Source organism: Cladophialophora immunda (assembly GCF_000835495.1).
Source record: "Cladophialophora immunda strain CBS 83496 unplaced genomic scaffold supercont1.2, whole genome shotgun sequence".
Taxonomy (NCBI): Eukaryota; Fungi; Ascomycota; class Eurotiomycetes; order Chaetothyriales; family Herpotrichiellaceae; genus Cladophialophora; species Cladophialophora immunda.
In genome coordinates this window covers 6,816,472-6,842,204 of record NW_015622542.1, presented here as the reverse complement: position 1 = coordinate 6,842,204, position 25,733 = coordinate 6,816,472, and the positions used below count along the sequence as shown (strand labels likewise).

At 53.5% G+C, this 25,733-nt stretch overlaps 12 protein-coding genes across 13 annotated transcripts; 4 read left to right on the top strand and 8 right to left on the bottom strand.

The window, feature by feature from the left end:
- Nucleotides 1-1,242: 1,242 nt before the first annotated feature.
- Nucleotides 1,243-3,143, bottom strand: PV07_04552 (uncharacterized protein). The gene is made up of 4 exons (XM_016391365.1): nt 2,920-3,143; nt 2,443-2,652; nt 2,359-2,379; nt 1,243-2,303 (listed from the first exon to the last, which is right to left on the bottom strand). The coding sequence occupies exons 1-4, from the start codon at nt 2,953-2,955 to the stop codon at nt 1,482-1,484; spliced, it is 1,089 nt and encodes a 362-aa protein (XP_016253267.1). The 5' UTR covers nt 2,956-3,143; the 3' UTR covers nt 1,243-1,481.
- A 284-nt stretch (nt 3,144-3,427) lies between these two features.
- Nucleotides 3,428-5,297, bottom strand: PV07_04551 (uncharacterized protein; the record flags this gene model as incomplete). Its single annotated transcript, XM_016391364.1, has 1 exon — nt 3,428-5,297. One exon carries the CDS (start codon nt 5,295-5,297, stop codon nt 3,555-3,557), a length of 1,743 nt encoding a protein of 580 aa, XP_016253266.1. The 3' UTR covers nt 3,428-3,554.
- Nucleotides 5,298-6,123: 826 nt separating this feature from the next.
- PV07_04550 (uncharacterized protein) lies at nt 6,124-9,556 on the bottom strand (the record flags this gene model as incomplete). Its single annotated transcript, XM_016391363.1, has 5 exons — nt 6,124-6,596; nt 6,646-8,102; nt 8,149-8,276; nt 8,326-9,043; nt 9,099-9,556. 5 exons carry the CDS (start codon nt 9,554-9,556, stop codon nt 6,268-6,270), a joined length of 3,090 nt encoding a protein of 1,029 aa, XP_016253265.1. The 3' UTR covers nt 6,124-6,267.
- A 487-nt stretch (nt 9,557-10,043) lies between these two features.
- On the bottom strand, nt 10,044-11,574 carry PV07_04549 (uncharacterized protein; the record flags this gene model as incomplete). The annotated part of the gene is made up of 2 exons (XM_016391362.1): nt 10,044-10,205; nt 10,264-11,574. The coding sequence occupies 2 exons, from the start codon at nt 11,572-11,574 to the stop codon at nt 10,044-10,046; spliced, it is 1,473 nt and encodes a 490-aa protein (XP_016253264.1).
- An 870-nt stretch (nt 11,575-12,444) lies between these two features.
- Nucleotides 12,445-13,524, bottom strand: PV07_04548 (uncharacterized protein; the record flags this gene model as incomplete). The annotated part of the gene is made up of 1 exon (XM_016391361.1): nt 12,445-13,524. One exon carries the CDS (start codon nt 13,522-13,524, stop codon nt 12,445-12,447), a length of 1,080 nt encoding a protein of 359 aa, XP_016253263.1.
- A 508-nt stretch (nt 13,525-14,032) lies between these two features.
- PV07_04547 (uncharacterized protein) lies at nt 14,033-15,047 on the bottom strand (the record flags this gene model as incomplete). Its single annotated transcript, XM_016391360.1, has 2 exons — nt 14,033-14,824; nt 14,880-15,047. The coding sequence occupies 2 exons, from the start codon at nt 15,045-15,047 to the stop codon at nt 14,033-14,035; spliced, it is 960 nt and encodes a 319-aa protein (XP_016253262.1).
- A 260-nt stretch (nt 15,048-15,307) lies between these two features.
- PV07_04546 (uncharacterized protein) lies at nt 15,308-16,667 on the bottom strand. Its single transcript, XM_016391359.1, has 2 exons — nt 16,397-16,667; nt 15,308-16,341 (listed from the first exon to the last, which is right to left on the bottom strand). Exons 1-2 carry the CDS (start codon nt 16,541-16,543, stop codon nt 15,472-15,474), a joined length of 1,017 nt encoding a protein of 338 aa, XP_016253261.1. The 5' UTR covers nt 16,544-16,667; the 3' UTR covers nt 15,308-15,471.
- Nucleotides 16,668-16,715: 48 nt separating this feature from the next.
- Nucleotides 16,716-17,687, top strand: PV07_04545 (uncharacterized protein). The gene is made up of 2 exons (XM_016391358.1): nt 16,716-16,907; nt 16,963-17,687. Exons 1-2 carry the CDS (start codon nt 16,854-16,856, stop codon nt 17,350-17,352), a joined length of 444 nt encoding a protein of 147 aa, XP_016253260.1. The 5' UTR covers nt 16,716-16,853; the 3' UTR covers nt 17,353-17,687.
- PV07_04544 (galactose-1-phosphate uridylyltransferase) lies at nt 16,838-18,766 on the bottom strand. Its single transcript, XM_016391357.1, has one exon. It carries the CDS (start codon nt 18,596-18,598, stop codon nt 17,378-17,380), a length of 1,221 nt encoding a protein of 406 aa, XP_016253259.1. The 5' UTR covers nt 18,599-18,766; the 3' UTR covers nt 16,838-17,377.
- Nucleotides 18,767-18,782: 16 nt separating this feature from the next.
- PV07_04543 lies at nt 18,783-20,837 on the top strand. Of its 2 annotated transcripts, XM_016391355.1 has the most exons (3): nt 18,783-19,190; nt 19,241-20,099; nt 20,152-20,837. In XM_016391355.1, exons 1-3 carry the CDS (start codon nt 19,149-19,151, stop codon nt 20,268-20,270), a joined length of 1,020 nt encoding a protein of 339 aa, XP_016253257.1. In that variant the 5' UTR covers nt 18,783-19,148; the 3' UTR covers nt 20,271-20,837. The 2 variants fall into 2 exon arrangements, with proteins under 2 accessions (XP_016253257.1, XP_016253258.1); XM_016391356.1 differs by having other exon boundaries at nt 19,241-20,837.
- A 381-nt stretch (nt 20,838-21,218) lies between these two features.
- Nucleotides 21,219-22,429, top strand: PV07_04542 (uncharacterized protein; the record flags this gene model as incomplete). Its single annotated transcript, XM_016391354.1, has 5 exons — nt 21,219-21,574; nt 21,631-21,675; nt 21,731-21,800; nt 21,848-22,240; nt 22,377-22,429. The coding sequence occupies exons 1-5, from the start codon at nt 21,458-21,460 to the stop codon at nt 22,427-22,429; spliced, it is 678 nt and encodes a 225-aa protein (XP_016253256.1). The 5' UTR covers nt 21,219-21,457.
- A 702-nt stretch (nt 22,430-23,131) lies between these two features.
- PV07_04541 (uncharacterized protein) lies at nt 23,132-23,800 on the top strand (the record flags this gene model as incomplete). Its single annotated transcript, XM_016391353.1, has 1 exon — nt 23,132-23,800. The coding sequence occupies one exon, from the start codon at nt 23,132-23,134 to the stop codon at nt 23,798-23,800; it is 669 nt and encodes a 222-aa protein (XP_016253255.1).
- Nucleotides 23,801-25,733: the final 1,933 nt, after the last annotated feature.

Sequence of the window (25,733 nt, the reverse complement as noted above, 5' to 3'; positions counted from 1 at the left end):
AGGAAAAACCGACCTCTTATGCATTCTGCTTGGCACTGGTCTCAGGTCTCTTCGGACCGCAACGTCGTTGGGGGGAGCTGGGTGTGTGGTCCATGGTGATTTCGTCTGAGGCTGCAAATGTTTCCAAGATGGAAGATGACACAGAAGAGGCTCACCAGGCGTCCCCGTGCGTCAGGTTGGGGAAGGCATAGTGCCAGCCTCGAAGGTTACAGGTTGGTCGCAGCCTGGCGCCGCGGTGTGGTTGGGAGGGCGATCAAGCATTGCCAATGTTTTGAAAACACAATTAGCTCACCCACAGTCGAGACAGGACGGGCAGGGAGGGAGGATGGAGAGGGACCAAGATGAAGCTGAGATGGTTTCGAGAAGTGTCGGAGAATCCAGGGAGAAACAGGCGTGTCTGAAACGGGCGGCTGTAGCGAAGGGTTCGGCGAGGCCACCCAATTGGTACTCTGAAGTCTTAGTAAGGTTCCACTATGCGCGGGAGCTAGCTTGATCTGGGTCAATTTGCTGGTTAAAGTGCTCTCAGCCGCGTTTAGCGTGTCTTGGTGAATCACTAGCAGCTCCTGTGTTTCTCCTGTCGACGTCATATCCCCTCTTAGAAATCCCTCCTCCAACCTCCATATTACGGGTATGGAGTAGCACAAACACAAACCACCTCCTGCAATATCCTCCTTTTCTTCGAGAGATCTGTCATGGGCCGCTCCACTTCTGCGTCCAGACCCTCTCTCAGAGGGGTCTCGCACCTTCCCGATTCTGACATTCACAACCGCCTACACCACGTTCGCTCGGATATGCCAATTCCCTCTCCTAAAAATAATCTCTAACAAGCACCACGCTGCCCCCCCCTTAGACACTCCGTCCCCATCTCTTAGCTTTTACGGAGTACTCCACGATCCGTACAAAATCCCCTGCCACTCACGCTCCTGGGCATCACACCCAAGCTTTTGGTCAAGCTTTTCTTGTGCCGATTACCGACTCGCCAACTCTCCGGACTCAATTTGAAGCGCTCCATGGTTCGAGTTCCCTGCCAACGTTGGACTAATTGCCCTGCACGGAGCACACCCTCGAGGGGGAAGGCTTCGATCCGGCTGGCTTCGTCAGGTCTTACAGCGCACGAGCACGGATAACGGCATCGAAGCGCCTTCTACCTTGCCCTCGTGATTGCGTCGAGGGCCAAAGCTCTCGCTTAATCTTGTCCGGCTGAAGAAAGTACGGAGTACCGGCTCCTCAGTCGCACGTTACACAATAACTTGAACCGGCCAAAGCTTGTCAATCAACGTCGCAACGTGGGCGGATCCATTTTACTCCGTAAACGGATCTGGCGCACCCGTGCGAGGAATGCTTGCTCACCCCTCGGCGTCGAAGCTATCCGAATTCTGCCTGGACAGGAGAAGTCTAGATTCCAACTCTGCAAGGGCGTAAAACTCCCTCTCTAATGTCATCCGCTGGTGGGCCTCGCTTTGGCTTGTGCTCAGCAAAGATTAGAAACCCAGAATTTCCCCTTTCAGATGCAAGTTAGCCCTCCCCGACAAAATCACATTCGCGATGCTTCTCTTCCCGTGCGCATCGGTCTTGACGTCCACCTCGACCGCGATGGTGCACAACCTCCCCATCTCTGCTCCCTGTTGAATGCCAAATACTTTCCTCTCATTCTTTGCCTCTCCTACCTTGAGCTCCTCCGTCTTCTTTGCGAGTTCGGAATCCGCTGTTCCCTTGTCCGTTGCTTCCTCGGCAGGTTTCTTAGGCTCCGACGGAGAGCCAGCATCGTTCAACGCCAAATAACAAGCCAGAGCGCAACACGCACTCCCCGTTCCCGGATCCTCAATGCCATGAGAAATCATCCTCGCTTGGACATTGTGAATAGCTGGTTCGCCAGGCTGTTCATTCTTTGCTAGGACTTTGTAATACATACATCCCACAAAGCTCGGTGACCACTCAGCATCCAGCTCGGCTTCTGGGGACTTTCCCCCCTGCAGGGCACCGAAGATCTCAGCATTGTCAGTGAGGTCGACGAGGACGAAAGTCATGCCCTTGACAATCGAGACGAGAGGAAACGTCTTGTCCTTTTCCTTGTCGATTGTCGGGACAATTTGGATATGGGGCTGCGTGGAGATGATCTTCTCGATCGGAACACGATGGGCGTGGATGTGATAGCTGAAGGGAACTGCGCAAGCGGCTACTTGACGGTAGGGGTTGAAAAAGATAGGTATTCTGCCAGCCTTTGTCAGAAGCACGGCGGTCTGCTTTTGGGTGTCTCGGTCAGCCGGGCCGCCGTAGTGCATTCTCTCGAGATAGCTGAATATCTGGCGAAATATGGTCAGCTTCTTTTCTCTCTGCACAGGGCCATGGTGGACGCACATAATACGCTGCTCCGATGACCTGCAAAGCTAGTCAGCCCTGTCTTATCTTCACCCACGACAGCTCCCGCACTGGGAGACTCACAGGATGGCCCGCGAAAGGCAACTCCTCTCCAGTCTCCGTGAAGATTTCCAGCAGCCGGGGATGACCGGGCCCCGGAGCGTCATGCAAAAAGGCTGTCTCGGAGAACTTGAACTCCTTTGCGATTTGAGCCTTGCGTTTCTGGGAGAGCGCATGCCCATGCACGGAAACGACAGCCAAGGGATTGCCCTGGAATTTTTCCGGGGAAAAGACCTAGAATCGGACGGCTCTCATCAATATCTGAGGCTCTGACATTGGACAGCAGGGAGGCGCGCGGATATAGCAAGCAGGGGAAGCATCGCGGAAGCAGCAGCAGGCACCAATTGGCATGAACTTGAAGACGAGTAAATGATACGCATGGGCCCTTCAACTTGAGAGATGCGTCCAACGGCCCGGCACTGTCATCTTGATCGCAGCAGTACGCCAAACAAAGAGTCGACAACGCTAGAATACTCGACAAAGCGTACAGATGAGACATACCACCATGGTCACGAAGGTATGCGGGCCCGACGCCATTTTCTTTTGGTTGGTCGGTGTGAGTAGTAGTCGCTGGGTCGAAAAGTAAGGCCGTCGATCGCTCGGTGAAGACGTTATCTCCCTTGCTCTTGTCGTGTTCCGTGCGGTTCGGCAAGCTCGGTCATGATCTGATATATGAATGTCCTTCAGTCGCAGGTTTCAGAGTCAGATCTGGCACTCCGATAAAGCGGTCTACGTTGATCACAAGTACGACATCAGCTTGAATCACTTTCGGAAGACGAGGGTTGGCGCATCGGGAAAATGTTGTTCCGCGGAACATACTCGGCAGACTTTCCACGATCCGTTTAGTGAGTGTTAAGTCGAATTGTCACAAAATCTGGCTATCTCGCTGTCTTCATTTCCGGATGTAGACACAATATGTCTTCAGCAATGGTTAAACAACTTCCCCGTGCGGCGTATCAAGAGCCTGTGAGCCCGGCTTTCACATCTGAAAGGTGTTATCAGTGCTCCTGTGAACACTACCCACTTCCCCTACCCTCGCAGACATACCTACGCATTCAGCTCGAGGCCGCGCAGCATAACAGGGAACTTCACGCCGCAACCTGTCCTTCTGTACCCATATTCAATGGTTCTCCGCACTAGCAATGGCATTTCAACCGTTGTCTGAAGAGCGTGATGCTCGAGTAGCCACATGCCCGAAGCACTTTCCGAGGCATCTGACAGGTCACACCATCAATCTCGACGGATGGGTGTGACGGGTAAGGTATGCTTGCCTTGCATTGAACAATACCTTTTAAGCCGGACTCTGGAGTAGACATGGCAGGGGATAAGAGCCCTGTGTCTTGGCAGCCCTGTTCGAATACCAAGTATGTGATGTTTGCCTTGCGCGATTGATTGCAGACGTGAATATCTTGTAATCTGATCCGGCGACGGATACGATCCGCGGACTCATCTTCAACCGGAAGATCATTGAGGACAGTCTCTTCCTCCTGAACCACGAAACTGGCAAGTGCAAAGGCCATGCAACTTGTCCAGCCCCTCTCACTCACACCTGCTTCGTGCAACAGGGCGAGTGCTTCGCGGCGCAACCTCGGTTCTCGACAGCGCGTCGCCACAAAAAACAAAGGAGATAGGACCCCGAGACTTGGACTCAGCACGCTCTGCTTCCTTCGGGGATCGGCTGCATTCAGATTGATCATTCTCCTGCAGCAGCCGACGATGAGACTGAAATCGGTATGGAATGCGTCAAAACCGGCCTCATCGGGCCGCCCAATTGTCAAAAACATAACGTTGGCCACTCGGATGTGAAGACAGTGGTGGGTATAGTCAAATCCATCTCCTGGCAGGACATTGGTATCGTGCAGTCCCTGTATTTTGCGATCCAGACAGTCAAACGCCGAAGCAATCGTCTTTTCGAGTGATTGTGGAATGCCGGACGTCGAGGCTGCCCTCAAAACGCATTTGAGAAGCCGATCGATGGCATCAAGAGCGCCATTCGCATCTGAAATGCTGCATATCTGCCTCACATCATAGTCAAGATGATAGTCTTCTGGAATGCCAGATCCGGACGGGGGAAAGTCGTCGGAAAAAGCGCAGGCATGGTTGATGAGCTCGTTCAGTGAGGGAATAAAAGTTGCGGCAAAATCACTGGGCATGCCTCGGCTTTTAGCCCATAAAGATGAGTCGGTGCCAAACTTCTCTTGCAGGATACGATATGCCGCCATGATGTGCATGGTGGCTGACGAGGTCTTCTCAATCCAGAACTGCATGGCCAGAAACAACAAGCAACAGGTCAAGGACACTTCAATCGGCAATGTGACAGGGTCAGCAGTGCGAACCATGTGCATTGCCTTGTGCGTATGCGACATGGCGAGCGCAGAGATCTCGGGACGCCCTTGTGCCTGCGTTTCGGCCAACGTGATGTTGTGGAACGGGGCCTGGAGGGCGCCCAACGCAGTCAGGCCGTGTCGAACAGCAGCATGGCGGAGGCCTAGCTGTGGTGCTAGCCGTGTCCAGAAGGGCATCGAGTTCAACTGGAATGTCGCCAGGATCGTACTTCCGACTTCGACAAAGTATTCGTACCTTCTTTTGTCCAACTCGGAATCGAACTGGAGAGCCGACCGTGGTTGGTATTCGAAGATGCGTGCCACAGGGACCTTGTAACCTGGACATGGGAGACCCAGTTTGCTGCATCGAGCACAGTCTGGCCGCTCTTCCGTGCATTTTATGCGCCGCTGTTTACATCGAAGACAGCCGGTCATTACTTTCGAATGCCATCTTCGTTTCCTGTTCCGGGGATGGGCACACAGTCCAGACCCGGTGGCAGAGCCCCGAAGGTCGATGATGGACATGAGAGCTGGTAATCTCTCTGATGCTGTCATTGTTGCTGTTGGACTTGAGATCATTTTCATTTCGGGCATTTGCAGCTCAAAAAGTCTCTGGGCCGGACGTCGCGTGTGGAAGGATCCAGGACGTGAACCTGATGCGGGCTGAACTGTGGAGGTAGGTAGGTATAGATCGATTATAGAAGCCTCCAGCAGCATAAGTCGCCGTGGACAGGCAATACATTGAATGAAGAATTAGTCTCTCGCAGACCTCCGGCTTTCCAAGTCCTCCAAGTCCTTCGTATTTATGTCGATCGGGTGGGGAGCAGGACGAAAGTTAGGGCCTTCACTGCAAACAATGTCACTGAACGAGCTGCGGGCTGGCAGCCCTGTCGGTTATCCAATTGGAAGCGAGACATAGCTGGATCTGCAAGGCTTAGATTGAGGGCTAAATTGCCGTCCGGGACATTGACTGGAGAAGCTGCGTGCCACTGGCATTGAGCTGCTTCAACAGCATGCATGGCTGTAGGTGGCCTTAAAAAGCATCATCCCGTCTCGCGGCTTCTCCGCTTCCCCAATCTCCACGTTGTCGCCTGTATTCGACGGTTAGCTGAGAGGATCTTCGATTCTCGCGGATCTCGGCTTCCTGGCTGGGGGCTTGGGGGAGGTCCAGTTGTCATGATATGCTTACAAGATAGGCTCACAGAGAGGTTCCAGAAAAGAAACATATGAGCCGAGCAGATCATGCCATACGCTGCTGTCTTCTGAGAAACCAGACTAAACACCAGGCTGAGGATCGATATAGGACTGAAAAACGCTCGAATGGTGCAGGCATCGAGCACAGGCTGAGCTGAGTGGAATGAGCACGCCGATAGATACCGCCCAGCCATAACCTACCCCACGACGCAGGAATTCCGAGAGAGACCCAGTTCAGAGCATCTATCCCAGAGTACGAACACCTCAGCACTGCTGCAAGGCTAGAAGATTTCCGATGTGTGTCCAGAAGGCTGCTATGGTCTCTAGCCACCTAAGGTTTGCTGTTGGAGAGCCGAAACCCAATTGTTGGGCGATATCTTGTCCAAACGAGTATCGCCACACCCATAGTAGTTGTGAACCATATCTCGCCGGATGTAAATGAAGACCAGCACCTCACTAACATCCTCCACACCCAGGTGCAAAGCAGCGCCAGCAGCAATAAGCCCACCATCCTCAGCGCCGAGAGAGGTATCTGTGAGATCCAGCTGAAAGAGTCCCAGGTGTCGTAGCCAATGTGAGCGAGAATGCCAACAACGTATCCAAGGATGACCAGAAGACGTATTGTGATGGGCTTTGGTTCTGATCCTGGATCCACATTCTCTGAAGACAAATGAGTACATGAACATGAATATAGAAGAGGGAAACTTACTCAGTATCTCCGGAACGTCCTGGATAATCGCGTCAACCTGTCTTTGCTCTTGCCCACAGTCATCGAATCCCAGCATCTGAATGGCATCATTGAACTCCTTGAAGGTGCCTCTCTTATCTCTATCCGACCAGAAGGAGTATCGGAAGAACTGGTCCACACGCCAACCAAGTTCTTTACCCATGCGCTCCATGTGGTCGTTGCATATTTGGCAATTAACTTTGCACATGTGGTCAACGCCATGTGCCGCCTCGACTTCTTCACACACCCCTCTCAATGTTATGATCAATTGCCTGGCCGAGAATCCGCAGGACTTGATGCCCTCCGCATCGGCGCCATGTACCAGCAACTTCCTGGCGGATTCGAATGATCGTAAGATAATGGCCATCATCAGTGGAGTCAAGCCAGAACCATCCTCCCATTCGAGATCAGGGACCTCAGCTAGTACGGTATCAAGGATTTGTTGATCACCGTGAAGGATAGCTGCGCCCAAGCAAGCCCCTAACCCTGCCCATGGCGAAGAGTCCCTTCCCAGAGTGAGTTTTGGTCTTCCACAGCAATATTGACTCCTTATTATTGGGATCGGGAAGGATGTGTCCCATATGAAACTCCGTCGGATTCCGGCGCTGGACGTGCCTTCTGTGCGACTTTGGCGCTCCGACAGCCAGTGACTAGCTCGATGTGCAGCTACATCGCTTACATGGGGGATCCAAGACGGTGAACATGAAGCAAGCACCGGCGATGCATCCAACACGAGGATTCCCAACATGTCAGATCGTAACTTGACCCAATCATCAGAGTTGTTGAAATAGGCAACAACCCTCTCCCACCCCATTGCCGACATCCACAGTCTGTCCTGGTCGGTGGTGACGTCGGCACCCGCCTCGATCAGGCGTCTGAATACGGCACAATTCCCAAAGCAGGCAGATATCTCGAGGTAGCGGCGAAGACACTTGCCGTTATCGTGGTTGGGGTCAAGTTCGGGAAGCTCGCTTTGATACAACAGGAGGCTGTCGAGTTCTGCAGCAGTTCCTCCCGCACATAGGGCCGACAGATAGAGATCACGCTCCTCTAAGTCTGCCAAGCGCATATCTTTCAACTGTGTCTGGATACTGAAGTCTGGCCCAGCTCTCTTAGTCCTGTCGCCGCAAGTCGGAGTACACATGTCTTCACATTCGCGAATCAGTTTGGAACGAAACCCTGGCTCTGCTCGGGCGATCGTTCGAAGAAGCCAGGAATTTTCCGGAGTCATCTCATAATACTCCAATAGACCAAGATGTCGATGCACAAAGTCATGGGCAAAGGCTCTGGGCCCAGCGGCGTAGAGAATCAGGAGGATAGTATGTCCATTGCACGGCGAACAATTCAACACGTATGCAAGATCGACCCCTCGGTCGATGATCATGTCGATGACTTCTCTTTTCTCATACGCCTGGTTCTCCATAAGGAATGCAAGCATTCTTGATCGTGTTAGCGTCACTGCAAGGCATGTCATTGTCCACTTACTGCATAGCCTGGTCACTATACGTCCTGCATGAACCCATGTTATCAAGCATCAAACGGCACAGCCTAGGCCACGAGCATTGTGTATGATATCCTCCCTCCACGTCGAAGACGCTTTCACAGAGAAAAATCTGCTCGATGTCAAGATGGCGGTTCTAGAACCCATAACATCACACTTACCTCTAAGAACGATTTTACTTCCAGCTGCGAACTATCTGGCGAGCAGAAACTGTACAGCTTTGGATAATGATCAGGCGATATAAGGTCGAGGGGATGGGCTAGTCCCTGAGCGAACATCTGGTGTAGACCCTGAACGTCACGGGAGCCTAAGCAATTGACAAGTCTCGGGTCTTGATTGACGCAAAATCTCTGCATCTGGAGAGGTGCTGAAGGCGTCAATGAGACGAAAATACACATATCCGAAAGCCAAACCGGAGGAATATAAGTGAATTCGACGTGTGTGCGGTCCTGGAACGTTTCTGACGTGTGTCGATCTTGTCGGACTGTATCGCAAGTCACGCTAACTCCCAGACATCCAAACCAGTAGCGACGGGTGAGGCACATGCGTCCTGTCCCGGCCAACAGAAGCCTAGCGGATCTCGGGACTTGGGACCATTGCCTTTGAGCTTGATGACAACCTTGATTGAGGCTAGGAGCTTCGAAGTTGCATTCTCGAAATAGGTAATTGCTACCAGCAGGGACCTTCTTCAACCGAGGAGAGATAAAATGTAGCCGGTGTTGTATTCCACTAAGCTGGACAGCTTGTTGTGAGAGATAAGTTTCCGTCCTGGACGTGGACAAGTGAATACTATGGAGTTCCTGCTGATGAGTCGCATAATTGGAGATCACACGGTGAGAGATGGTATCAAGCACATCGCTCTGTTTTCGAAGTCGGCTTCTGTTAAAGCATCTGTGTTAGTGCGATTTCTGGTACGCTATCCTCAAGTACGTACTCAATGATCATCGAGAGCACCGTATCGAATTTGCTCAAACTGCCTCGTAGACGTGTTTCCAATTCCTGAACCTCTGGGGAACGGAAGGCGTTCTGGACTCGAGCTCGTATGTATTTTTTTGTCATGGATGTTCCCTGAAAGAACATTTCTATCTTTTTCACCTGTTCTGTCAACTGTGCATAGTCTGCTGTCATCTGTGCATTGTTTTCCTGCCAAAACTGTCGCAGTTCATTGGAAAATTCCTCAGCCGCAAAATTGTTGGCGCGCTCTCTCACGTCAACGAGGATCAACTCGTGCTGCCGGAGGACGGACAGCAGCCTCTTGAGCTCTTCAGGAGCACGACCGAGTCTGCCGCGAAGCTCGGTGAGGGTCTGGATGGACTCGACCACAAGGCCAGCAAGCGTCGCAAGGCTGGCGGCGAATCCGATGAACGCAACCGCCGCTGAAGCAGGATCCATTGCACCGATATCAGCTGCAAGTTTTCGACAGTGGCGAGATCAGACGAAGACACAGAGAAACATTGAAGAGCAATCGAGAGGGAGTCGGGAGACAGTGAATAAATGCGAGGTGACTTTGAAGGCGCAAGTGCGGCGATGCTGGGCAAGGCGCATTGGGCTGCAGCTGCTGAAGGGTTGCGGACGAATCAGAGGGTGGGCGCCTTCTCACGACGTTGGCGAAGTCCTCTGTATCACCGCCCTTTTTCTCAGCAAGTCGGCGACTGTCGAAAGCGCCAGCTGTTCAAATTCTCACTCGCTGCATTCAGCGGAAGAAATGCGTGATGACTTTGCCCGGAACTGCTATCTCTTCAGCAGAAAAGTCGCCGAGCAATAACCCAGGTACTGTCCAGGTATAACCATCATGTTGATCAAAACTTGTACATTTTGGGATCATCTGAGTAGATGTATGGTACAGTGGAAGTAGAGCTATCCGAAACATGTCTTGTGCTCACTTTCGACGCTTCATAACCTTTATACACATCTCCTCTAAGCCATCCTTGGCCTCGCCGGGTGGAAACGCACTGATTGAGGAAACAGCCTTGTCGGCATATTCCTGAGCCAGGGCGCGAGTCTGCTCGAGACCGTCGCTCTGCGATACAATGTCCCTTGCCTGTAGATGGATGTCAGCTCAAGATAATAACAACATAAAGGAATCAAATGGAATTCACCTTCTGCACATCACCCTCTTTTGAGAACTTCCTGCCCACTAACAACCCCAACTCCGGCCTATTCCTCCATGCAAATAACAGCGGCGCCGTCGCCAACCCCAGCTCCAAGTCCGCACCGGCCGGTTTCCCCAATTCGGTTCCAGATATCGTGTAATCCAACATGTCGTCCACAAGCTGAAACGCGAGTCCCAGGTTTTTCCCATACTGGTATGCAGCCTCGACCACATTTGGGGCGCACTGTCCGAGCAACGCCGCTGCACGGCAACTTTTACTGATCAGGCTTGCAGATTTCAGGTATGTCTTTTGTAGATAGTAAGATATGGTCTGCTCGCTCCAGTTGGGGTTCTTCTCGTCACTCGCAGTGTTCTTCAGTTGCATGAATTCGCCTTCCACCAGATTCGCAATTACTGTTGCAAGCAACTCCGTGACTTCGGGGTCCCGTAATCGAGCGAGGGCGACAGAGGCACGCCCGAGCATAAAATCACCCGCAAGCACAGCCATTTTGTTCCCGAATGTGGTGTTTGCGGAGGGTGCGGAGCGGCGAGTGGTCGAGTGGTCGATCACATCATCGTGGAGAAGGGAAGCGGTATGGATGAGTTCCGTAATCTCTGCCAGTCGTCGCTGCGAGGGCAGGATTGCGGCATCATTGGGAAAGGCGAACTCCGTTTCGTTTGAGGTATCCGTCAATGGCGACACGGCAGAGGCATAATTCTGTAGGTCTTTGTCTGGATTTTTGTCAAGAAGCACGGACGGGCTCGTGATCGGCGTGTCAATGGCGTTTCTGGACAAAGTATGTTGAACATCATATCTAGGCCGCGGCTGCTTAGCAGCAAAAGCAGTCGCCCTCGACATCAGCAGCACGAGCAGTGGCCTAACATGCTTCCCTTCGCTCTGCGTATAGTACTTTGCAACCGTGTCTAGTATCGGGTGTCCCGATCCAAGCAACTGGCGGATGTTCTTGTTGAGGAATTTTAATTCTTTCGCGACAATCTTGAGAGGATCAATGGTGATATTACCAGTGGATTGTCGGGCAGAGGAGGGGAGGACCTCGGCGACGGTGCTCTGGATCTTTTGGACGGCGGCGGCCCATGACGACTGAGGGGAGGAGCTCGAGAAGTGACGCCTCGACTGCGACTGGAGAGCATGTGAAGCTGATCTTGGGTATTGTGATTTCGTCCGACACCACGGGCAAATCGACGGATTTAGATTCAATCGTGAAGAAGCTGTTGTCGGGGCCGTTGCTGCTGGCGGCCAAATAATCGACGACTTCCGAGAAATACGCCCGCGACCCCCCATGGCTGCGAATGGCATTAATAAAGGCTAGAAACAGAGGTCCATGAAGCCGTAGAATCTAAGAACAGCCGAAGAAAATGCTACAAGAAAAGAGCGGCGGGTGTGAAGGGGAGCTCTCAAGTCGAGGAAAATGGTATGGAGGACTTCGGGACGCAACGCGATTGACTTTTTTTGAGTTTTGGGGATTTCGCAGGGTCAAGCATTATGTAAGCCACGACCAGCACATACCAGCACATGCCGCAGAATGTCCAGATACCACCAAGTGTCGATTCTAAAGCCTCGCTGTGAATCGCCAGGGGGCCATTTCAGCTTCAAGCAGTCCGAATACGTCCACTGCATAAGCAGGAAAACCAGCCGGAGCAACTAACGTTATGCAGATATCCCTGAGCCTCCTCCGGTTTTCTCCTGAATGGGTGAGCCTTATTGCGGCCAATACCCTTGCCATAGACATGTTCCAGGACGGAAGCTTCGGTTTCGACGGAGATTCTGATAGATTGGCGATCTGGATTCAGCTCACTCTGCACAGATCATCTGCGGAGTGAGCCAAGCAATCTATCCAAAGCCCACCAAGAGTCTCCCAACACATATTGCAATGTATCGACACCGAGCCAAGCTCTCGCTCGTCACGTCGCTCAATTACGAGACACTTATTGAGTACGTGTATTTCGTTGAGAAGAGTCGAATACTCGGACGACGGGGGAGCCACCCATCTCACCCCAATGAGGCTGGAGCATGTATCCAAAACACTGCCCAGGGCTTCGCTCATCCAGTCTTCCCGAGTTCCAGGCTATGAAGAGCCGTCACAACATCCCAGAAGAGCACGGCGAGCTCTTGAGGTCAACACCACCATTTGGGCTCGATTGCGAGGTTCGTCAAGGTCATATTTGCTCACTTGACACCGTTCTTCTCGATCCAGTCACGCCAGTCCTGCCACTCGGAGTACGATGCATTCGATCTCAGCCCCGTATACCTGATTGCCCTAAAGTCTTGGACCTCTTCCCACGGCTTGGGCGGTTGGGACTGTTGCTGATCGCTTGCAGTCCCTCTGATCGACCCTCGTAAGAGTCTCCTCGCAACGCCGTGACCTGTGTAGCCTCCATCCCATCCCGCCTTCTTCATTAGGCTCTCCACTGTCTCCTCTTTCGTCCAGCCTTGCTCAACCGCCACGTCTGGTAGATATGTTGCGCCGTGTCGCCGATTTCGGTAGTTGAAGCTAATCCGCAAGCCGTGGAGGCCTAATGTCCAGTCCATGGCATCCTGGCAAGGCTCGAAGTCTGCAAGCAATGTTAGAGAGCAGGAGAGTGCGGGCAACAAAGCGGCTGGGATGGGCGAGAATCGCGTGTCATCAAAGGCCGATGTCAGGGCGTAGGTGCTGAGACCCGATGCGAGTGGGAGGGCCTCAAACGTCCCTATGCAACCTCTTAGAGCTTTGTGGCCGGAGCGGGCTACGGTGTTCCAGGTGACGAAGAGCGGATAGGATTCGGTGGCCGAGAGTTGTGATGCGTACGTACGGCGAGCAGAAGAGCTCGAGGAGCTCGTGCTCGAGGGGTTTGTAAGCTGAGAATTCGAGGAGCTGGCGGAGAAGAGTGAAGGGGACGACGCTGACGATGACCTCGATGACGAACTCGACGCTTGCAATCGAGAGATGCTGGGGAGTTGGGGCCCGGCCTTGCTGGCCGTGTGACGGCGATCAAAGCGTTGGATCTCCTCTTCGCCAGCTTCGTCCTCATCCTCTTGGTCTTCCTCGTCCTCGTCCCCAACCTGATCCTCCTCTTCAGAGTCCGTCACCTTGACAGCATCTTTGCTATTCCCTGATTCTTCCTCTCCCGTAGTTGTTCCATTAGATTGGCCGATTGTTTTGTAATCCTCATACAATTCAAGCACTTTGTGTAGAGTTGGAGGGTCTCGACGTTCAAAGCTGGCGGATAGAACCTCGAAGCAATAGAGGCAATGCGCAGGACTAGCCATAGATTTCACCGACGCAGATTGAACACTTCGCTAGGACCGTAGGAAGGCAGCCAAGTGGCTCAGGGGTCAGGAAAAGACGCAGTGATGTGCAGAGACACGGCTCAGGTCGACCAAAGTCTAGAACATGCGGTTCACAGGCGAACGGAGCACTGGGAGAAATCGTAGAGGAGATATGAGGTGGTCTCGAGTGAGGCCAAAGGAAACAAGCAGAAGAGAGGGACCGAGAGCGAGCGTCGGAGGTAAGGGAAAGGAAAGGCTGGTACTATAGATACGGTGGTGTTGTTGGCGGAGCAAATAACGCAGGTCGAGTTGAGGGTTGACTCTGAACCGCCTCACCCCTAGCGGGTCCTCGTTATCGATCGTCATCATGAGGCGGAGATCCCCAGGAATCACAAGCACACTGTCAGCCACCAAGTCCAGCAAACCCCCCACTACTGACCGGCACGCCCACCAGTTTCTCGTCCAACACTCGTGCTTGTTGAGGCTGCCTGCTGCATACCGAGTAGGTTCATTTCCAAGCATCCACGTAGCCTACGCTGATGCCCAAACCTGCATCACTCTGTCCCACTGAAGTGCTAAGACCGGATCCAGCACCAGTACCGGGAAGTGGATTTCTTGTTGTGCTTCTCTCCTGGCTTCTCTCCGTCCTCGACGAGCTGTCTCCTTCACCGTCGCTTTCGTTCTCTTGTGGTACTAACCTGACCGAGCCGCCGCCCTTTCCTCTTCTCTCGCTGGCCCGCATCTCGTCCTCTGCTTTCCTCTTCTCCCATTCTGCGACCAAGTTCCGGTAGTAGACCTCTGCCTGCACCGTGATACTGTAATACTCGGGAGTCCAGCCAGCCTTGTTCTTACTCAATGGGTCTGCGCCAGCTTGGATCAAGGCCCGAATGGCTTTGAGGTTCCCCCATGCACTTGCGTTGTGAAGGCATGTGTTTCCCAGCTCGTCCTTGGCATTCACGTCCGCACCGTGGGCTAGGAGTATTTCTATCGTTCTGTTGTCCTCTGAGGAAGGCCTTGACGGGCCGTTGTTGGCAAGGTTGTTGAGATTCGGCTTCGGGATAATCTGGGAGGAAGCGGCAAGGTGAAGAGGTGTTTGGCCTTTGCGATCTCTTCGATTTACGGTCTGCGGAAACTCCCTGCACAGGAGCTCAACTACCCCGGCTTGAGAGAAGGCAGCTGCCAGATGCAGAGGGGTTTGGCCGTCTGTGTTGACAGATATGCCCCGATTGTCGTGCTGGGCACTGTAGATCCAGTCTTCCACTGGCCGAGTACCGTCATGACCCAGCGAGATCAGAAATTCCTGTGTTGCGGTTCAGCGCTCTCTAACCGTGGATCCTATTGCGACGTGTGCTTACTGCGATCTCTTCCAGCCCATATTTCGCTGCAAGATGCAATGATGTGTTGCTCTTGTCCGCATAGTCCGGATTCTGGAGATATGAAAGATTGTGCTTTAGGATTCGCTGCACCAATGCGATATCATTGAGTAGGATAGCTTGCCGTAGGGACAGATCAACGCGGGTCATGGTCGAGCGTCAGTATCCTTGCCAGAAGGATTGAAAACAGCATGGCCATGTGCGCTGACACAAACAAACTTGCTGCATTAGAAGTCCATGACAAACAGATGGTTTTACGGCTCAAGGCTCGGGAAGGGAAAGTTAAAGGTGCACCGCGGGGTGAAAGGTTGCGTGTCAACCACTGGCGCGTCCCTGGTGCCCCTAGGTACTTATGGATTTGCAGGGCTTCCCCACACGAGGCTGAAAGCGCATGCCCAGGTCTGGAGCAGTTCGATATGCATAGGTAACATTGCCATCGTCTTGACCTAGAGAGCCTCTCTATACTTTGATTCTAGGCTCCTGGCGACACGATTCTACCCGAATGCTTGCAGAGGCCATCTTGGGTGAAAGTAATACGTTAAGAGATGATTGCCACATAACCACAGCCGAACCATTATGCAGCCTTTTTGCCCTTCTGTGCCTCACGCTCCGCCTTCTTCAATGCTCTTCTCCGGATATCCACATGCATCTTCTTATTAATTCCAAGTAAGATGCTGTTCATTGGACCAAGTACGCCCGTGATCAGTGCTGCCACCAGGGCATGGCTCCAGTAAGGGCTTCCACTGTATGGGTAGCCAATGCTCCCACCCCTTCGACCGATCTTCGCCAATGTGGATTTCACAAACGCCTTTTCTGTAGGGACCTGCCAATTCGCTCGGCGGATCTTGGACATCGAGGACGTAACCAGGTACGAATGGACAAAGAAGACGTCGATGCCACTTGGGGCCAGCTCGGAGGCCAGAGCGTTGGACCATTGTTGAAGAAATGCTTTTGAACCAGAATATGTTGCCAACAGTGGTGTGGGCGTCAATCCGCCGAAAGATCCCATTGTCAAGATCAGCCCTTTCTTTTGTGGCAGCATGCTTGGGAGCACTGTCTGGGTTGCCCGGAGTGTGCCCAGACAGTTGATATTGATGATGTTTGTCATTTCGGGCAAGGGCGTTTCCGCGAAAGTCACAGGAATGCTGTGACTCTGGCCCACGTTGTTGATCAGGATGGCAACGCGTTTGCCTTGTACCAGCGATGCCAGCGACGCATAGTCTTTATCTAGGTTTTGCGAGAAATCCATGGCCAGAGTTTCCACTGAGACGTTGGGAGAAGAGGTCTTGATCTGGGCCGAGAGGGATTCGAGCTTCGAGGCAGTGCGGGAGACCAGGATGAGACTGAAGCCTTTCTTTGCCAATTGTAGAGCATATTCTTTCCCAATGCCATCGGACGCGCCGGTCACAACAGCCCATGAACCTTTCCCGCCGTAGGAGGATAGCTGTCGAACGACACAAATTAGCCAGCAAACTCTTTATTCTCTCCTGCGGACTTACGGATCTTCCTGGCAGAATGAAGGTACTCAGAAACACTCTTGTCACAGTAAAAGCGATCGAGGCTAGCGTGAGCACCCCAACGCCTATAAGCAGAGTTGAAGGGAGATTTTGCTGGCCTAGTGGCCCTAGATCGATCGTCATTGCCATGCTTGAGGTCAGAGTAGACGATCAGAAGCGATATGGCAGACGGCAGAGCAGAAGATCATATATTCAAGATCATTGTAGGGCGCATGTGCGGAATAGGAGCTGGGGCACGCTGTTGGATTATTTTACCCGCCAACAAGGATTGCTGGGAGGCTGCGGGATTCAATCCACATCAGACAGGGCTCGCGTCCATCCGCATCAACAAAAATTCGAGACTCAGACTCCGGTGCATCACACCCTTATACAGTTGAACTCTAGATTTTCTTCGAGCACTCCCGGATTCTGAATTTAGATCCATTGTGGTGCCTTTGAAATGGCGTCTCTGCTTCCTCAGTCAGAGGGATACCTCCCCCTCTACATTTTGTTCGTAAGTTGAACTGCGGTCTCAAACTACACTGCTTGCGACTGACCCGAGAATTCAGGTGGGCGTCACTGCGATTGGAAATGCCATCCAATGCTACAACACCCTCTCCTACACGCGACGTCTGTACTCGGGTCAGCCTTCGGCAACGCAAACCAAGGGCAAAAGCTCTCCGGAAGGGAGCTCCCCAGCAACTCCTCTATCCTCAAGAACATTCGGGACCTGGACACTGGCAGTGGGGATCGTCAGAATTTTTGCCGCATATCACATCAATGAGGCGTCGTGGTTTCAGATGCAGATGTTGACCAACGTCGTTGGACTCGTGCACTTCAGCCTGGAGGCATTTGTGTACAAGACCAGTTCGCCATCAGGACCATGGCTCGCTCCCGTCACTGTTGCTCTGATTGGTCTGGTCTGGAGCACAGCACAATATGGCTTCTATGTCAGGTAGAGGGTTCCTCAAGATATCATCCGTATTAGGAGCTAGGCTCTGTCGTGGGCATGTCGGGCGCAGGCGGCTTTTCAACCTCTTCTCCCTCCTTACCGAGCTTCTTCCTATACAACTCTCCCGCGCACTTCTGCAGCCTGACTGTAGCTTGTTCCGGTGTGATATCTCTCTGGGGCTCTCCCAGCATCTCGTATCCGACAAGAAATTTCCTGACAGTTGCACTCCTTAGGAGGGGAGGGTAGAAATGCAGATGAAGACTGGAGCACTCTATCTCCTCGTCGCTGCCGTCCAGCGGCGCCTGGTGGATACCCATACTGTAAGGAAAGCTCGTTTCAAAGAGATTGTCGTATCGCCGAGTGATCTCTGCTATTGCCTGCGCCAAGTCCATCTGTTCCTTCTCGTCCATGTCGACAAGCGAGCGGATGTGTTTGACGGGTAAAATCATGGTCTCGAACGGCCAGGTCGCCCACCATGGACAGATAACCAGGAATGTCTCATTTTCAAAGACGACTCTCTCATTCTTTTCTCGTTCTAGACGGGCATAGTCCACCAACATGTGTCCGCCGCCTTGCTCACGATTGTATTTCCTCAATTGCTCCAACTCAATTGCCGGCTCTTCGGGCAAAGACGTGGTTGTCCAGATCTGCCCGTGTGGGTGAGGATTGGAGCAACCCATGGCGGCACCTTTGTTCTCGAATATCTGCATCCACCGGTACTGGTCTTTGGGTCGGCCGACGTTTGCATGGGGATTAGACGGCGGCAGATGAGTCGGTTTCGCCTGCGGAGCCAGCGGTGACTTGGGGGACAAATGTGCCGTGTAGATTTCTGTCCATGTTTTCACAATTGGCAGAATCTCGGCGGGGGACATGTCTGCCAACGTGATGTTGTGGGCGGCACTGAAGGTCAGGACGTAGCATTTGCCCTTGACTGGCTCAGCCTGTAACAGAAGGCCGGATAGGCTTCCTAGTTCATCTGGCGACTTGTAATCTTCTTGCGATTCCTTCACGGCGCTGAAATCGTTCACGAAGACGTAGGTGTTCTCGTACTTCGGGTTGGAATCTCCTGAAGCCCTCGCGTTTCCTGGACATAGGTAGCATTTAGGGTCGTACACAGGGAGGTTGATGACTCCAGGACTCTCCTGCTGGCCTTGCCATGGTCTCTTGGTACGATGAGGAGAGACCAGGATCCAACTGCCACGAAGAGGATTGTATCGGCGGTGCGAAATGTCGTCGAGGATCGCGTCTGGCATTTTGTCCTTTGGCTGGTGCGGGGAGGTTGTTGCCAGTGAAGGCTCTCCTGCGCCTTTCTAATGTTTGGAAGAGTGGACCTCACTCAGTGGCCAATGCAACATGGCAAGTAGACCAAGAAGCAGCCATATGGCAGACCGCGTGTATCTCCACCTCAAACAATCGTCGTGGGCTGCACCAGAGGCACCAGTCTGAAGCTATGGTTCTACACAAAATGTTCTTCGAACCAGCCCCTCCTCGTGCCCGCAGCTCAATTACGTCAATGGGCTTATCGGCCGTTCGGCAAAAGCGTATCTGTCGTTTGTCGTTTGTCGCGACCATGTTTCCGATCTCGGGTCTAATCACGGCATCTCCTGACAACATTATTACTATACATCCGTCTCCGAGCATTCCTTCCTCTGACCATGGACTGAGTCGAAGATTTGCTGCGAGCTAGCTACTCTTCTCTCGCGCTCGTGGCCTGCTGGATGTAGGCGGCCAATTTTCTCCTCGATCAATACCCTCCGTTGGTCGAGCCGACGTCGATGGGCGCAGTCGTGCCAGTCCGGTGACATGGCTTGCAATCCCCGGTGCTTGTACGATCTCCCAAATGAGGTATGCTTCGGGACTGTTCAAACGAATTGTTCTCATGCTGATTCTGGCAGATATTGGTGTCAACTCTTTCGGGCTTCGCGACTCAAGACCTCCTACCCCTGGTCGTGGTCTCGCGACGGTTCCATTCCATCATCCTCAGAATCCTACATTTCCGACTCCTCCTCGCTGCGGCTCTACCGGACTATAAGTTGATCCTTGAGGCGTACCATCCAAGCAAGCGATACAGCGACCCTTATTTGTTCTGCACGTATCTTGGCACGGATGGTCTCAGTTCAAAACATGAAGGCGAGGGAAGCCTTTATGAAGACTGTGACGGAGAAGAAGGAAGGCTTGCGAAATTGGGTGGGCTTTACAGTCGGTTCAGACCCGAGCGGCCTGGGGTTCAAGGCTCAATGCCTGCACGACGGATTGCCGGTGCTGTGCTCAATACCACATCATCCTCAACAACGGCAACAACTGGAACAACTGGAACAACGCCAATCTATGCCGATGGAGGCGACGGAGGTTTCACCAAAGTGACGCACACCCTGAATCTCGATGCAGACGAGTTGTTCGGCCAGTTTTGCGCCTATGCGAGTCTTGTGAGACTGGGCCCACGTAGAGGAGTCTTTCTAAGCAATGTACACATTGTGCGATCGGGCCAAGGCGTCATGCGAGTCTGGAAACAATGGCTCCAGGATCGCGCCCAGGATTTATGGCAACAAGAGCAAGAGACGGAGGACGTGCAGATGGGTCCGACACCGACCATGAGCTGCCCCACGATAGGAGCGGACAAAAACATCATGTGGACGGACTACCGCAAGAATGTCGGCCTACGCGTTGCAGTGCGTGATCGGAATGAAAGGAGCAATGGGAATGGCGGTGTCGATTTCGACGATTTGCCAATGACTTTCACGATAGAGATCCAAGGTGAGTTCTCGCTCCGCCTTTAGCCCGGTCCATCGGCCAACGGTTCCTGCAGAGCTGGTTGTGCGAACAACGCATCTGATGCTGGCGGTGGAGGCGTCCACGCAGCAACAGGGCAATATATCAGGTAAAGCCCTTATATTTGGGAACTTCGCCACCGCAGCCTCGTCGTAAGGCTGGTTTTCTCGGGGGCACGTGAGTCTGCCTTGACTCCAATGGCCTCCGACGTCCTCCTCTTCACCTATAACCTATAAGTTTCCGGAAATCTCGATCTCTGTCTGCCGTTGGATTCTCTGCCGACAGCAGAAAACTCAGGCCGGGACGCTGACTATGCCATAGGGACATCCGTGAGCCCCTTGGCGTTCCTGGCATGGGTAGCCCGGACTGGGTAGAATTGATTTTCACAGAGAATTGGGCACCAAAAGCTGAAATTTGGATGGCCTTGTACTAGATGCACGATGCAGACGCTTGGTGGTTTTCCTTGGACTCCCGCACAGGAAGGGATCTCGATTCCACCGCTTATTCATGCTGCATGATGGCCATGATTTGCTTGCTCGTAACCGGCTTTACCAGGGACGTTGGTGCTGTGCTGGTCTAGCCGAGCCTGCTATCCGAGTTGGAATGCATTGGCTTCTTCCTGGTCGCTGCTGACTTTGCTGGGGCTCTTGCCTCCCTCTGCTTTGTGGTGTTTCGTATTTTCTTCCTCCCTTCCAAATCCATCACTGTCAGCTCTCTGTCCCGTTTGTTGTATATATACTCTCTGGTCCGAGCATCGTTGCGGGCGGGAAAAGTCTCGTCTGGATCAGGTGTCTCGGCTACCCACGAGCCCTGCAGCAAGCGACCTGCAAGCCACAAGCTCGTTGGCCCACCCGCCCGTGTCAAGAGCTGTCCAACTCGATGGACAAGCAGCTCTTGTCTCCCTTCGCGAGCTCCCCCGGGTCATGATATTGGTGGATAAGGGTTGATGGCTTGCATCCACGGCCTACGTGGCCCTCTGGACGGCCACAACGATACGGGTCGTGACCCTCACCGGTTGGAGTTGGACGTCGTCGACCTGAGGCTCTTCGGCTTGGAGGGACAATCGACGGGCAGGCCAGTACCCCGCTCTTGCGCGCTCGAGGTCTCGAAGCTCTCCCACCTGGCGTCGATTGGCAACTCGCAACCCGGCCAGCTCCCTCCCACCAGCTCTCCCGCTCCGTTATTTCAGCAGCAACCCCCGCGATCCTGGTTTTCATCTTTCTTTCTCGCCACTGATGATCGCTCCGTCCCAAAGCTTCCTTGCATGAATCCTTCCGCTTGGCTGCTCGCATCAGATTCTGAGACCCCCACAACGCAACTGTACCCCCAAGGACATATTGTGAATGGCCATGCCTCAGTATAGCACATTTGCCATCCCGAAAGAAGGGATATCGCGAGACGTGGTCGAGGCCGATCTGGCCTTGTACCTTGGCCGGGATGCAAAGGTCATGGAGAATAATGTAGCTTGAGGCCGGTCCACAGCACAGCCTCGAGCAGTAGGCTGACAATGCCACAGAAAGGCGACCGATATGTCATCCAGTCGTATTCGGAACCACCGAGAGTAAGTTTTGCAAAGGCCCTAGTCCCATCGCAATCACTCAATGGTTTTGCTGCAGCATATGATCACAGCACTGCGAGATGACACGGCAAGGTGGCGTAGAAGCGATGACTATCGGAGACGACTGCGTGAGCATTCTCGTCCTTCTCACCTGAATTGTACTCACAAACGACAGGTTACTCCGAAAGTCGAATCCATCAAGATCGGAAGCGGACTTGCCATGGACAGGCCGACCCTCAACCTCAACTGGCCAGGCACAGCTCCCGTGACGCGAGCTCAGGAAATGTACCGACAGGCGTGTCTCCGATTCCTGTCCCTTCGCGACCCCCTCTGGCGCCGCGATATAGCTCCAGCAATGGCTCGGTCTATGGGTCAATGCAAGCTTCGCCCGGCTCCAACTTCGAGAGCGTTTCTCGGTGCCAATCGAGACGGGAGTCGGACGCCATGTCATCGCTAGATGGCGGCATGATCAGTCGCACAATGTCGGCTTCGAGTACCTCCAGCAGCTACGGGACGAATGGAACGTATGGCTTCAACAAGGATGCGCCAGGTGGCCGCATTGGTGAATGTAAGGCTCGCCGATACCCAAGGAGTTGATGACTGAAGGTTTGGGGGCCGTTTGCTTCGTGGCAGACGTTCCGAGACGGAGTGCTCCTGGTCCGTGACGTGCTTGAACAGCGATGCTAACTGGCCGCAAACAAAAGACGGGTTCGCCAGCGGCGATCGAGGGCCCCCTGCGTACTTTGGTCGGTCGTGAGCCGACGCGCAGTGAGATGCCCTAATTGAGTCGATTCCTTGCTCATGAGACATGATGGGAATTTAGTTGTATGTCTCCTCTCTGTCAGTGTACCCCGAATGGCGACTGTTGTTGCTCACACCATTCGGACAGTGTGTCTGCCTCGAGCATCTTGTCTTGGGCTTTGAGGATGTCTCTGAGGAGTCGGAAAGAGTGAGTGGATTTTGGGTTGGATTCGCCCAGGATGCGATGCCTGTTCCGCACGACTTCTCGCAGGAGCTGTTCGCCCAGTTGCAGATGGCTCCTCTTCCTCGCGCCCGTCTCCTTTTTCGCCAGCTGGAAGAGGAAGAATGCGTGTCGATGCTTTGCTTCCCAACTATACGCATGCTGATCGGGAAAGTTCTTCCGCACTCGAGGCAGTACAGATTGGACAATGATGGCTTCGGCCCCTTCAGCATCGCCGCAATAGAAGGTGGCCCTGGCCAGTGTGGCGGCGGCCATGATGGTCTCGATGCGGTCGTCTCCATATTGCTCCCATTGGCGGGTGAGATCCAGCAGCTCTCTTCGAGCGGCCTCAAAGTTCTCGGGCGGCCACACTTCCTTTTTCAGCTCGTTCTCCAGCATGGCCCAGGCCAGGTTATACCTGGCGGTCAGGGCGGGCGCGGATGATTCAGAGAAGCAAATCTTCATCTGAGTCACGATGTGCGAGAGGCGCGCAATGTCATGCGGTGGACAACCCGCACCACTGCGCTGGAGCATGTTCTTTTTGAACTCGATGGTCATGGTCAGTGGGTTATCGAGCCCGCAATGGTTCTTGGTCAACTCGTCACATTTGGTCAGCAGTTCGGAGAGCCTGTCCCACTGGCCGTAGCAGTCAAACAGCACCGATACAATGCTCAGCGCCCCGAGGCATTCTCCGGCAGGGAAGGTATCGTTGGTGAGCATGCACAGGAAACTAAACAGGGCGTTCGTCAAGTAATATTCCGTCTTGGATTGGAATCTGGCGTCTTTCTGGCCGGCACAAATCAACCAGTACAGGCAGTACATGACGAAATCCGCGGACAGGCTGTTGTCGTTGAGTTGCCGGCTGTGGGTGTTGTTGCCGAACCGGTAGATATCGATTTCAAAGTCGCTGGTCTCCTCGACGACAGCCGGTGTCGCCGACAGCACGGCGTTGGTAAAGTCAGCCGGCCACTGCTTGCTCGGGTCATTGTTGTCCCACAGCTGGCACCAGCCGGAGGGAATCGGCTCTCGCTGCGCACGCCAGAACGGGCCCAGGATGTTTGGGATGGCTGGCTGACTGCGGGCCCAGCCTGCCTGATGCATCGACGCATGCTCACGGACGATGCCCAGATCGAAAGGCACTGCTTCATGACCATATATGGGCCCTGACAGAGCCGCCGCATGATTCAGATCGTGCGAAAACTCGCCCGAATGTCGCGGGCTGGACTCTGGGGACGGGATTGGGACCTTCATTGGGGATATGGGCCTGAAAGAGGCGTGGGACTCCAGGGAGCCAAAAGAGCTTGCGGATGGAGGTGTTGGTGGTAGATGGGAGGGCGGCGGCGGCTGAGGTTCATCCGGGAAGGCGATGTAATCGGGAGTCTTGTCCTCGTCGGTGATGCAGGACAGCAGGGCGTCTTCGTCTTCCACCTTGTCATTTCTCACAATGTACTTTGCGATATCCTCTCGTCGTCGAGGGTGTCCGGAGAAGATGACGACCTCGTCGCGGCCTTCACGCTTGGCTTGGTCCAGCAACCTCAGGATGAAGGCGGCATCACGCTTGGTGAGTTTGTGTCTGAGGCCCCAGGTCTTCAACTGACTCTTGTACTGCTTGACTCTGGGATGTATCGGTTAGTATACCATGTGGGCAGATAGGATCCGGGGCAGGTGGTGGTTTTTTCTCTTACGAAAGATTAATGCCATACTCCTTTCTCATATGGTCCATGATCCAGTTCAGGGGACGCTCGTCGATGATATACAACTTTTCGATCCGGTCCTTGTGAGGGCCGAAAACGACATCGCGGGTCTGTTTTGATTGGACTCGTCTGAAGGCCGGCTTGGTCGTCGGCGGCCGGGGACGAGAGGAGGGAGGAGGAGGAGGAGGAGGAGGTCCCATGGTTACCCACTACCCACAGCCTCAAGCCACAACCTGCTGAATGTGGGATAGAACAGGTATGCAACACAGGACGCCAGCCCTTAAGGCTGCCGGGGAAGGGGTTGGGTTGGGTTTGTCACTCGTAGTACAACTGGGCAAGCAAGTATTCGGTAGTCGAGCAGGTACAACAGACACGGGAAATGATGCATGTGAGGGAAGCAAGGCAGGATCACATCCAATCTCAAGAGAGAGCTACAACGCCAGATGCTGCAAGCCAGGCCACTTTGGACTCTTTGTAGCGAGCGAAGATGCACGGTTTGTTTCGCTGCCAGTGGCGAAAAGAGAAGGGGCACCTCATCATCATCCGGCATTTAGTGAGGTTCTGGCAAGCCTCGTGAGCAAAAAAAGGCCGATACGGCTGCCTTGGGGGGGTTGTGTGTGTGTGTGTGCGCCTTGTGCGCCTTTTTGCCCCTGGAGATGACGTTCCGGGAGGGAGGAATGATAGGGACGAGGCCGGGGGGCCAGGGGGAGACGAGTGGTGGTGGTGGATGAGGCACGAGAACGGGGAGGGCATAAGCATCAACTAGCAGTTAAGAGCTTACCTGCCTAGCTGTTCGAGGCTGGTCAATAATAATGGTCATCATCAACCCACCGTGCAAAGGTTCCCTCAAAAGGGCCCCCCTTATTTCCTTTGTAGTAACGAGGGGAACAAGAGTGGTTGGTGGGTAAGTATAGGTCGGCTGTTTGGAGGGCACGAAGGAGGGGGGGATTGGTATACAAAGATTCCACAACTTTCTCACCTTTGGTTCCCCCTGGATCACCAGCCTAGGTATTCTGGATGGATGGATGGATGGATTGGGGGGGGGATCCTCCTTGAAGACACTGATCCTCTGTTTCTCCCTGTCTCTGACTCACAAAAGTTCCACGGGCGATTAAAGACTAACGAGCTAGAAGAGACAAGGCAGGACAGGGTGGCGAAAAGCATATCAAAACAGAGGCATCAGCATCAGCATCTTACTTGTGCCTTGACCGGGGCGGGCGCGGTCCTTTCCTCGGGGGCACGGATGGAGATGCACTTGTGCCTGAGTCGCCAGGCCAGGCATGGCATGGCATGGGCCAAGTACCAAGTCCTAGTTAGTAGTGGTACCCGGTACCCGGTATATCTGATGCCTCGACTTGATACGGAGGTGGGGTGAGGGAGGGAGGGAGGATGGGCAAACAGACAGA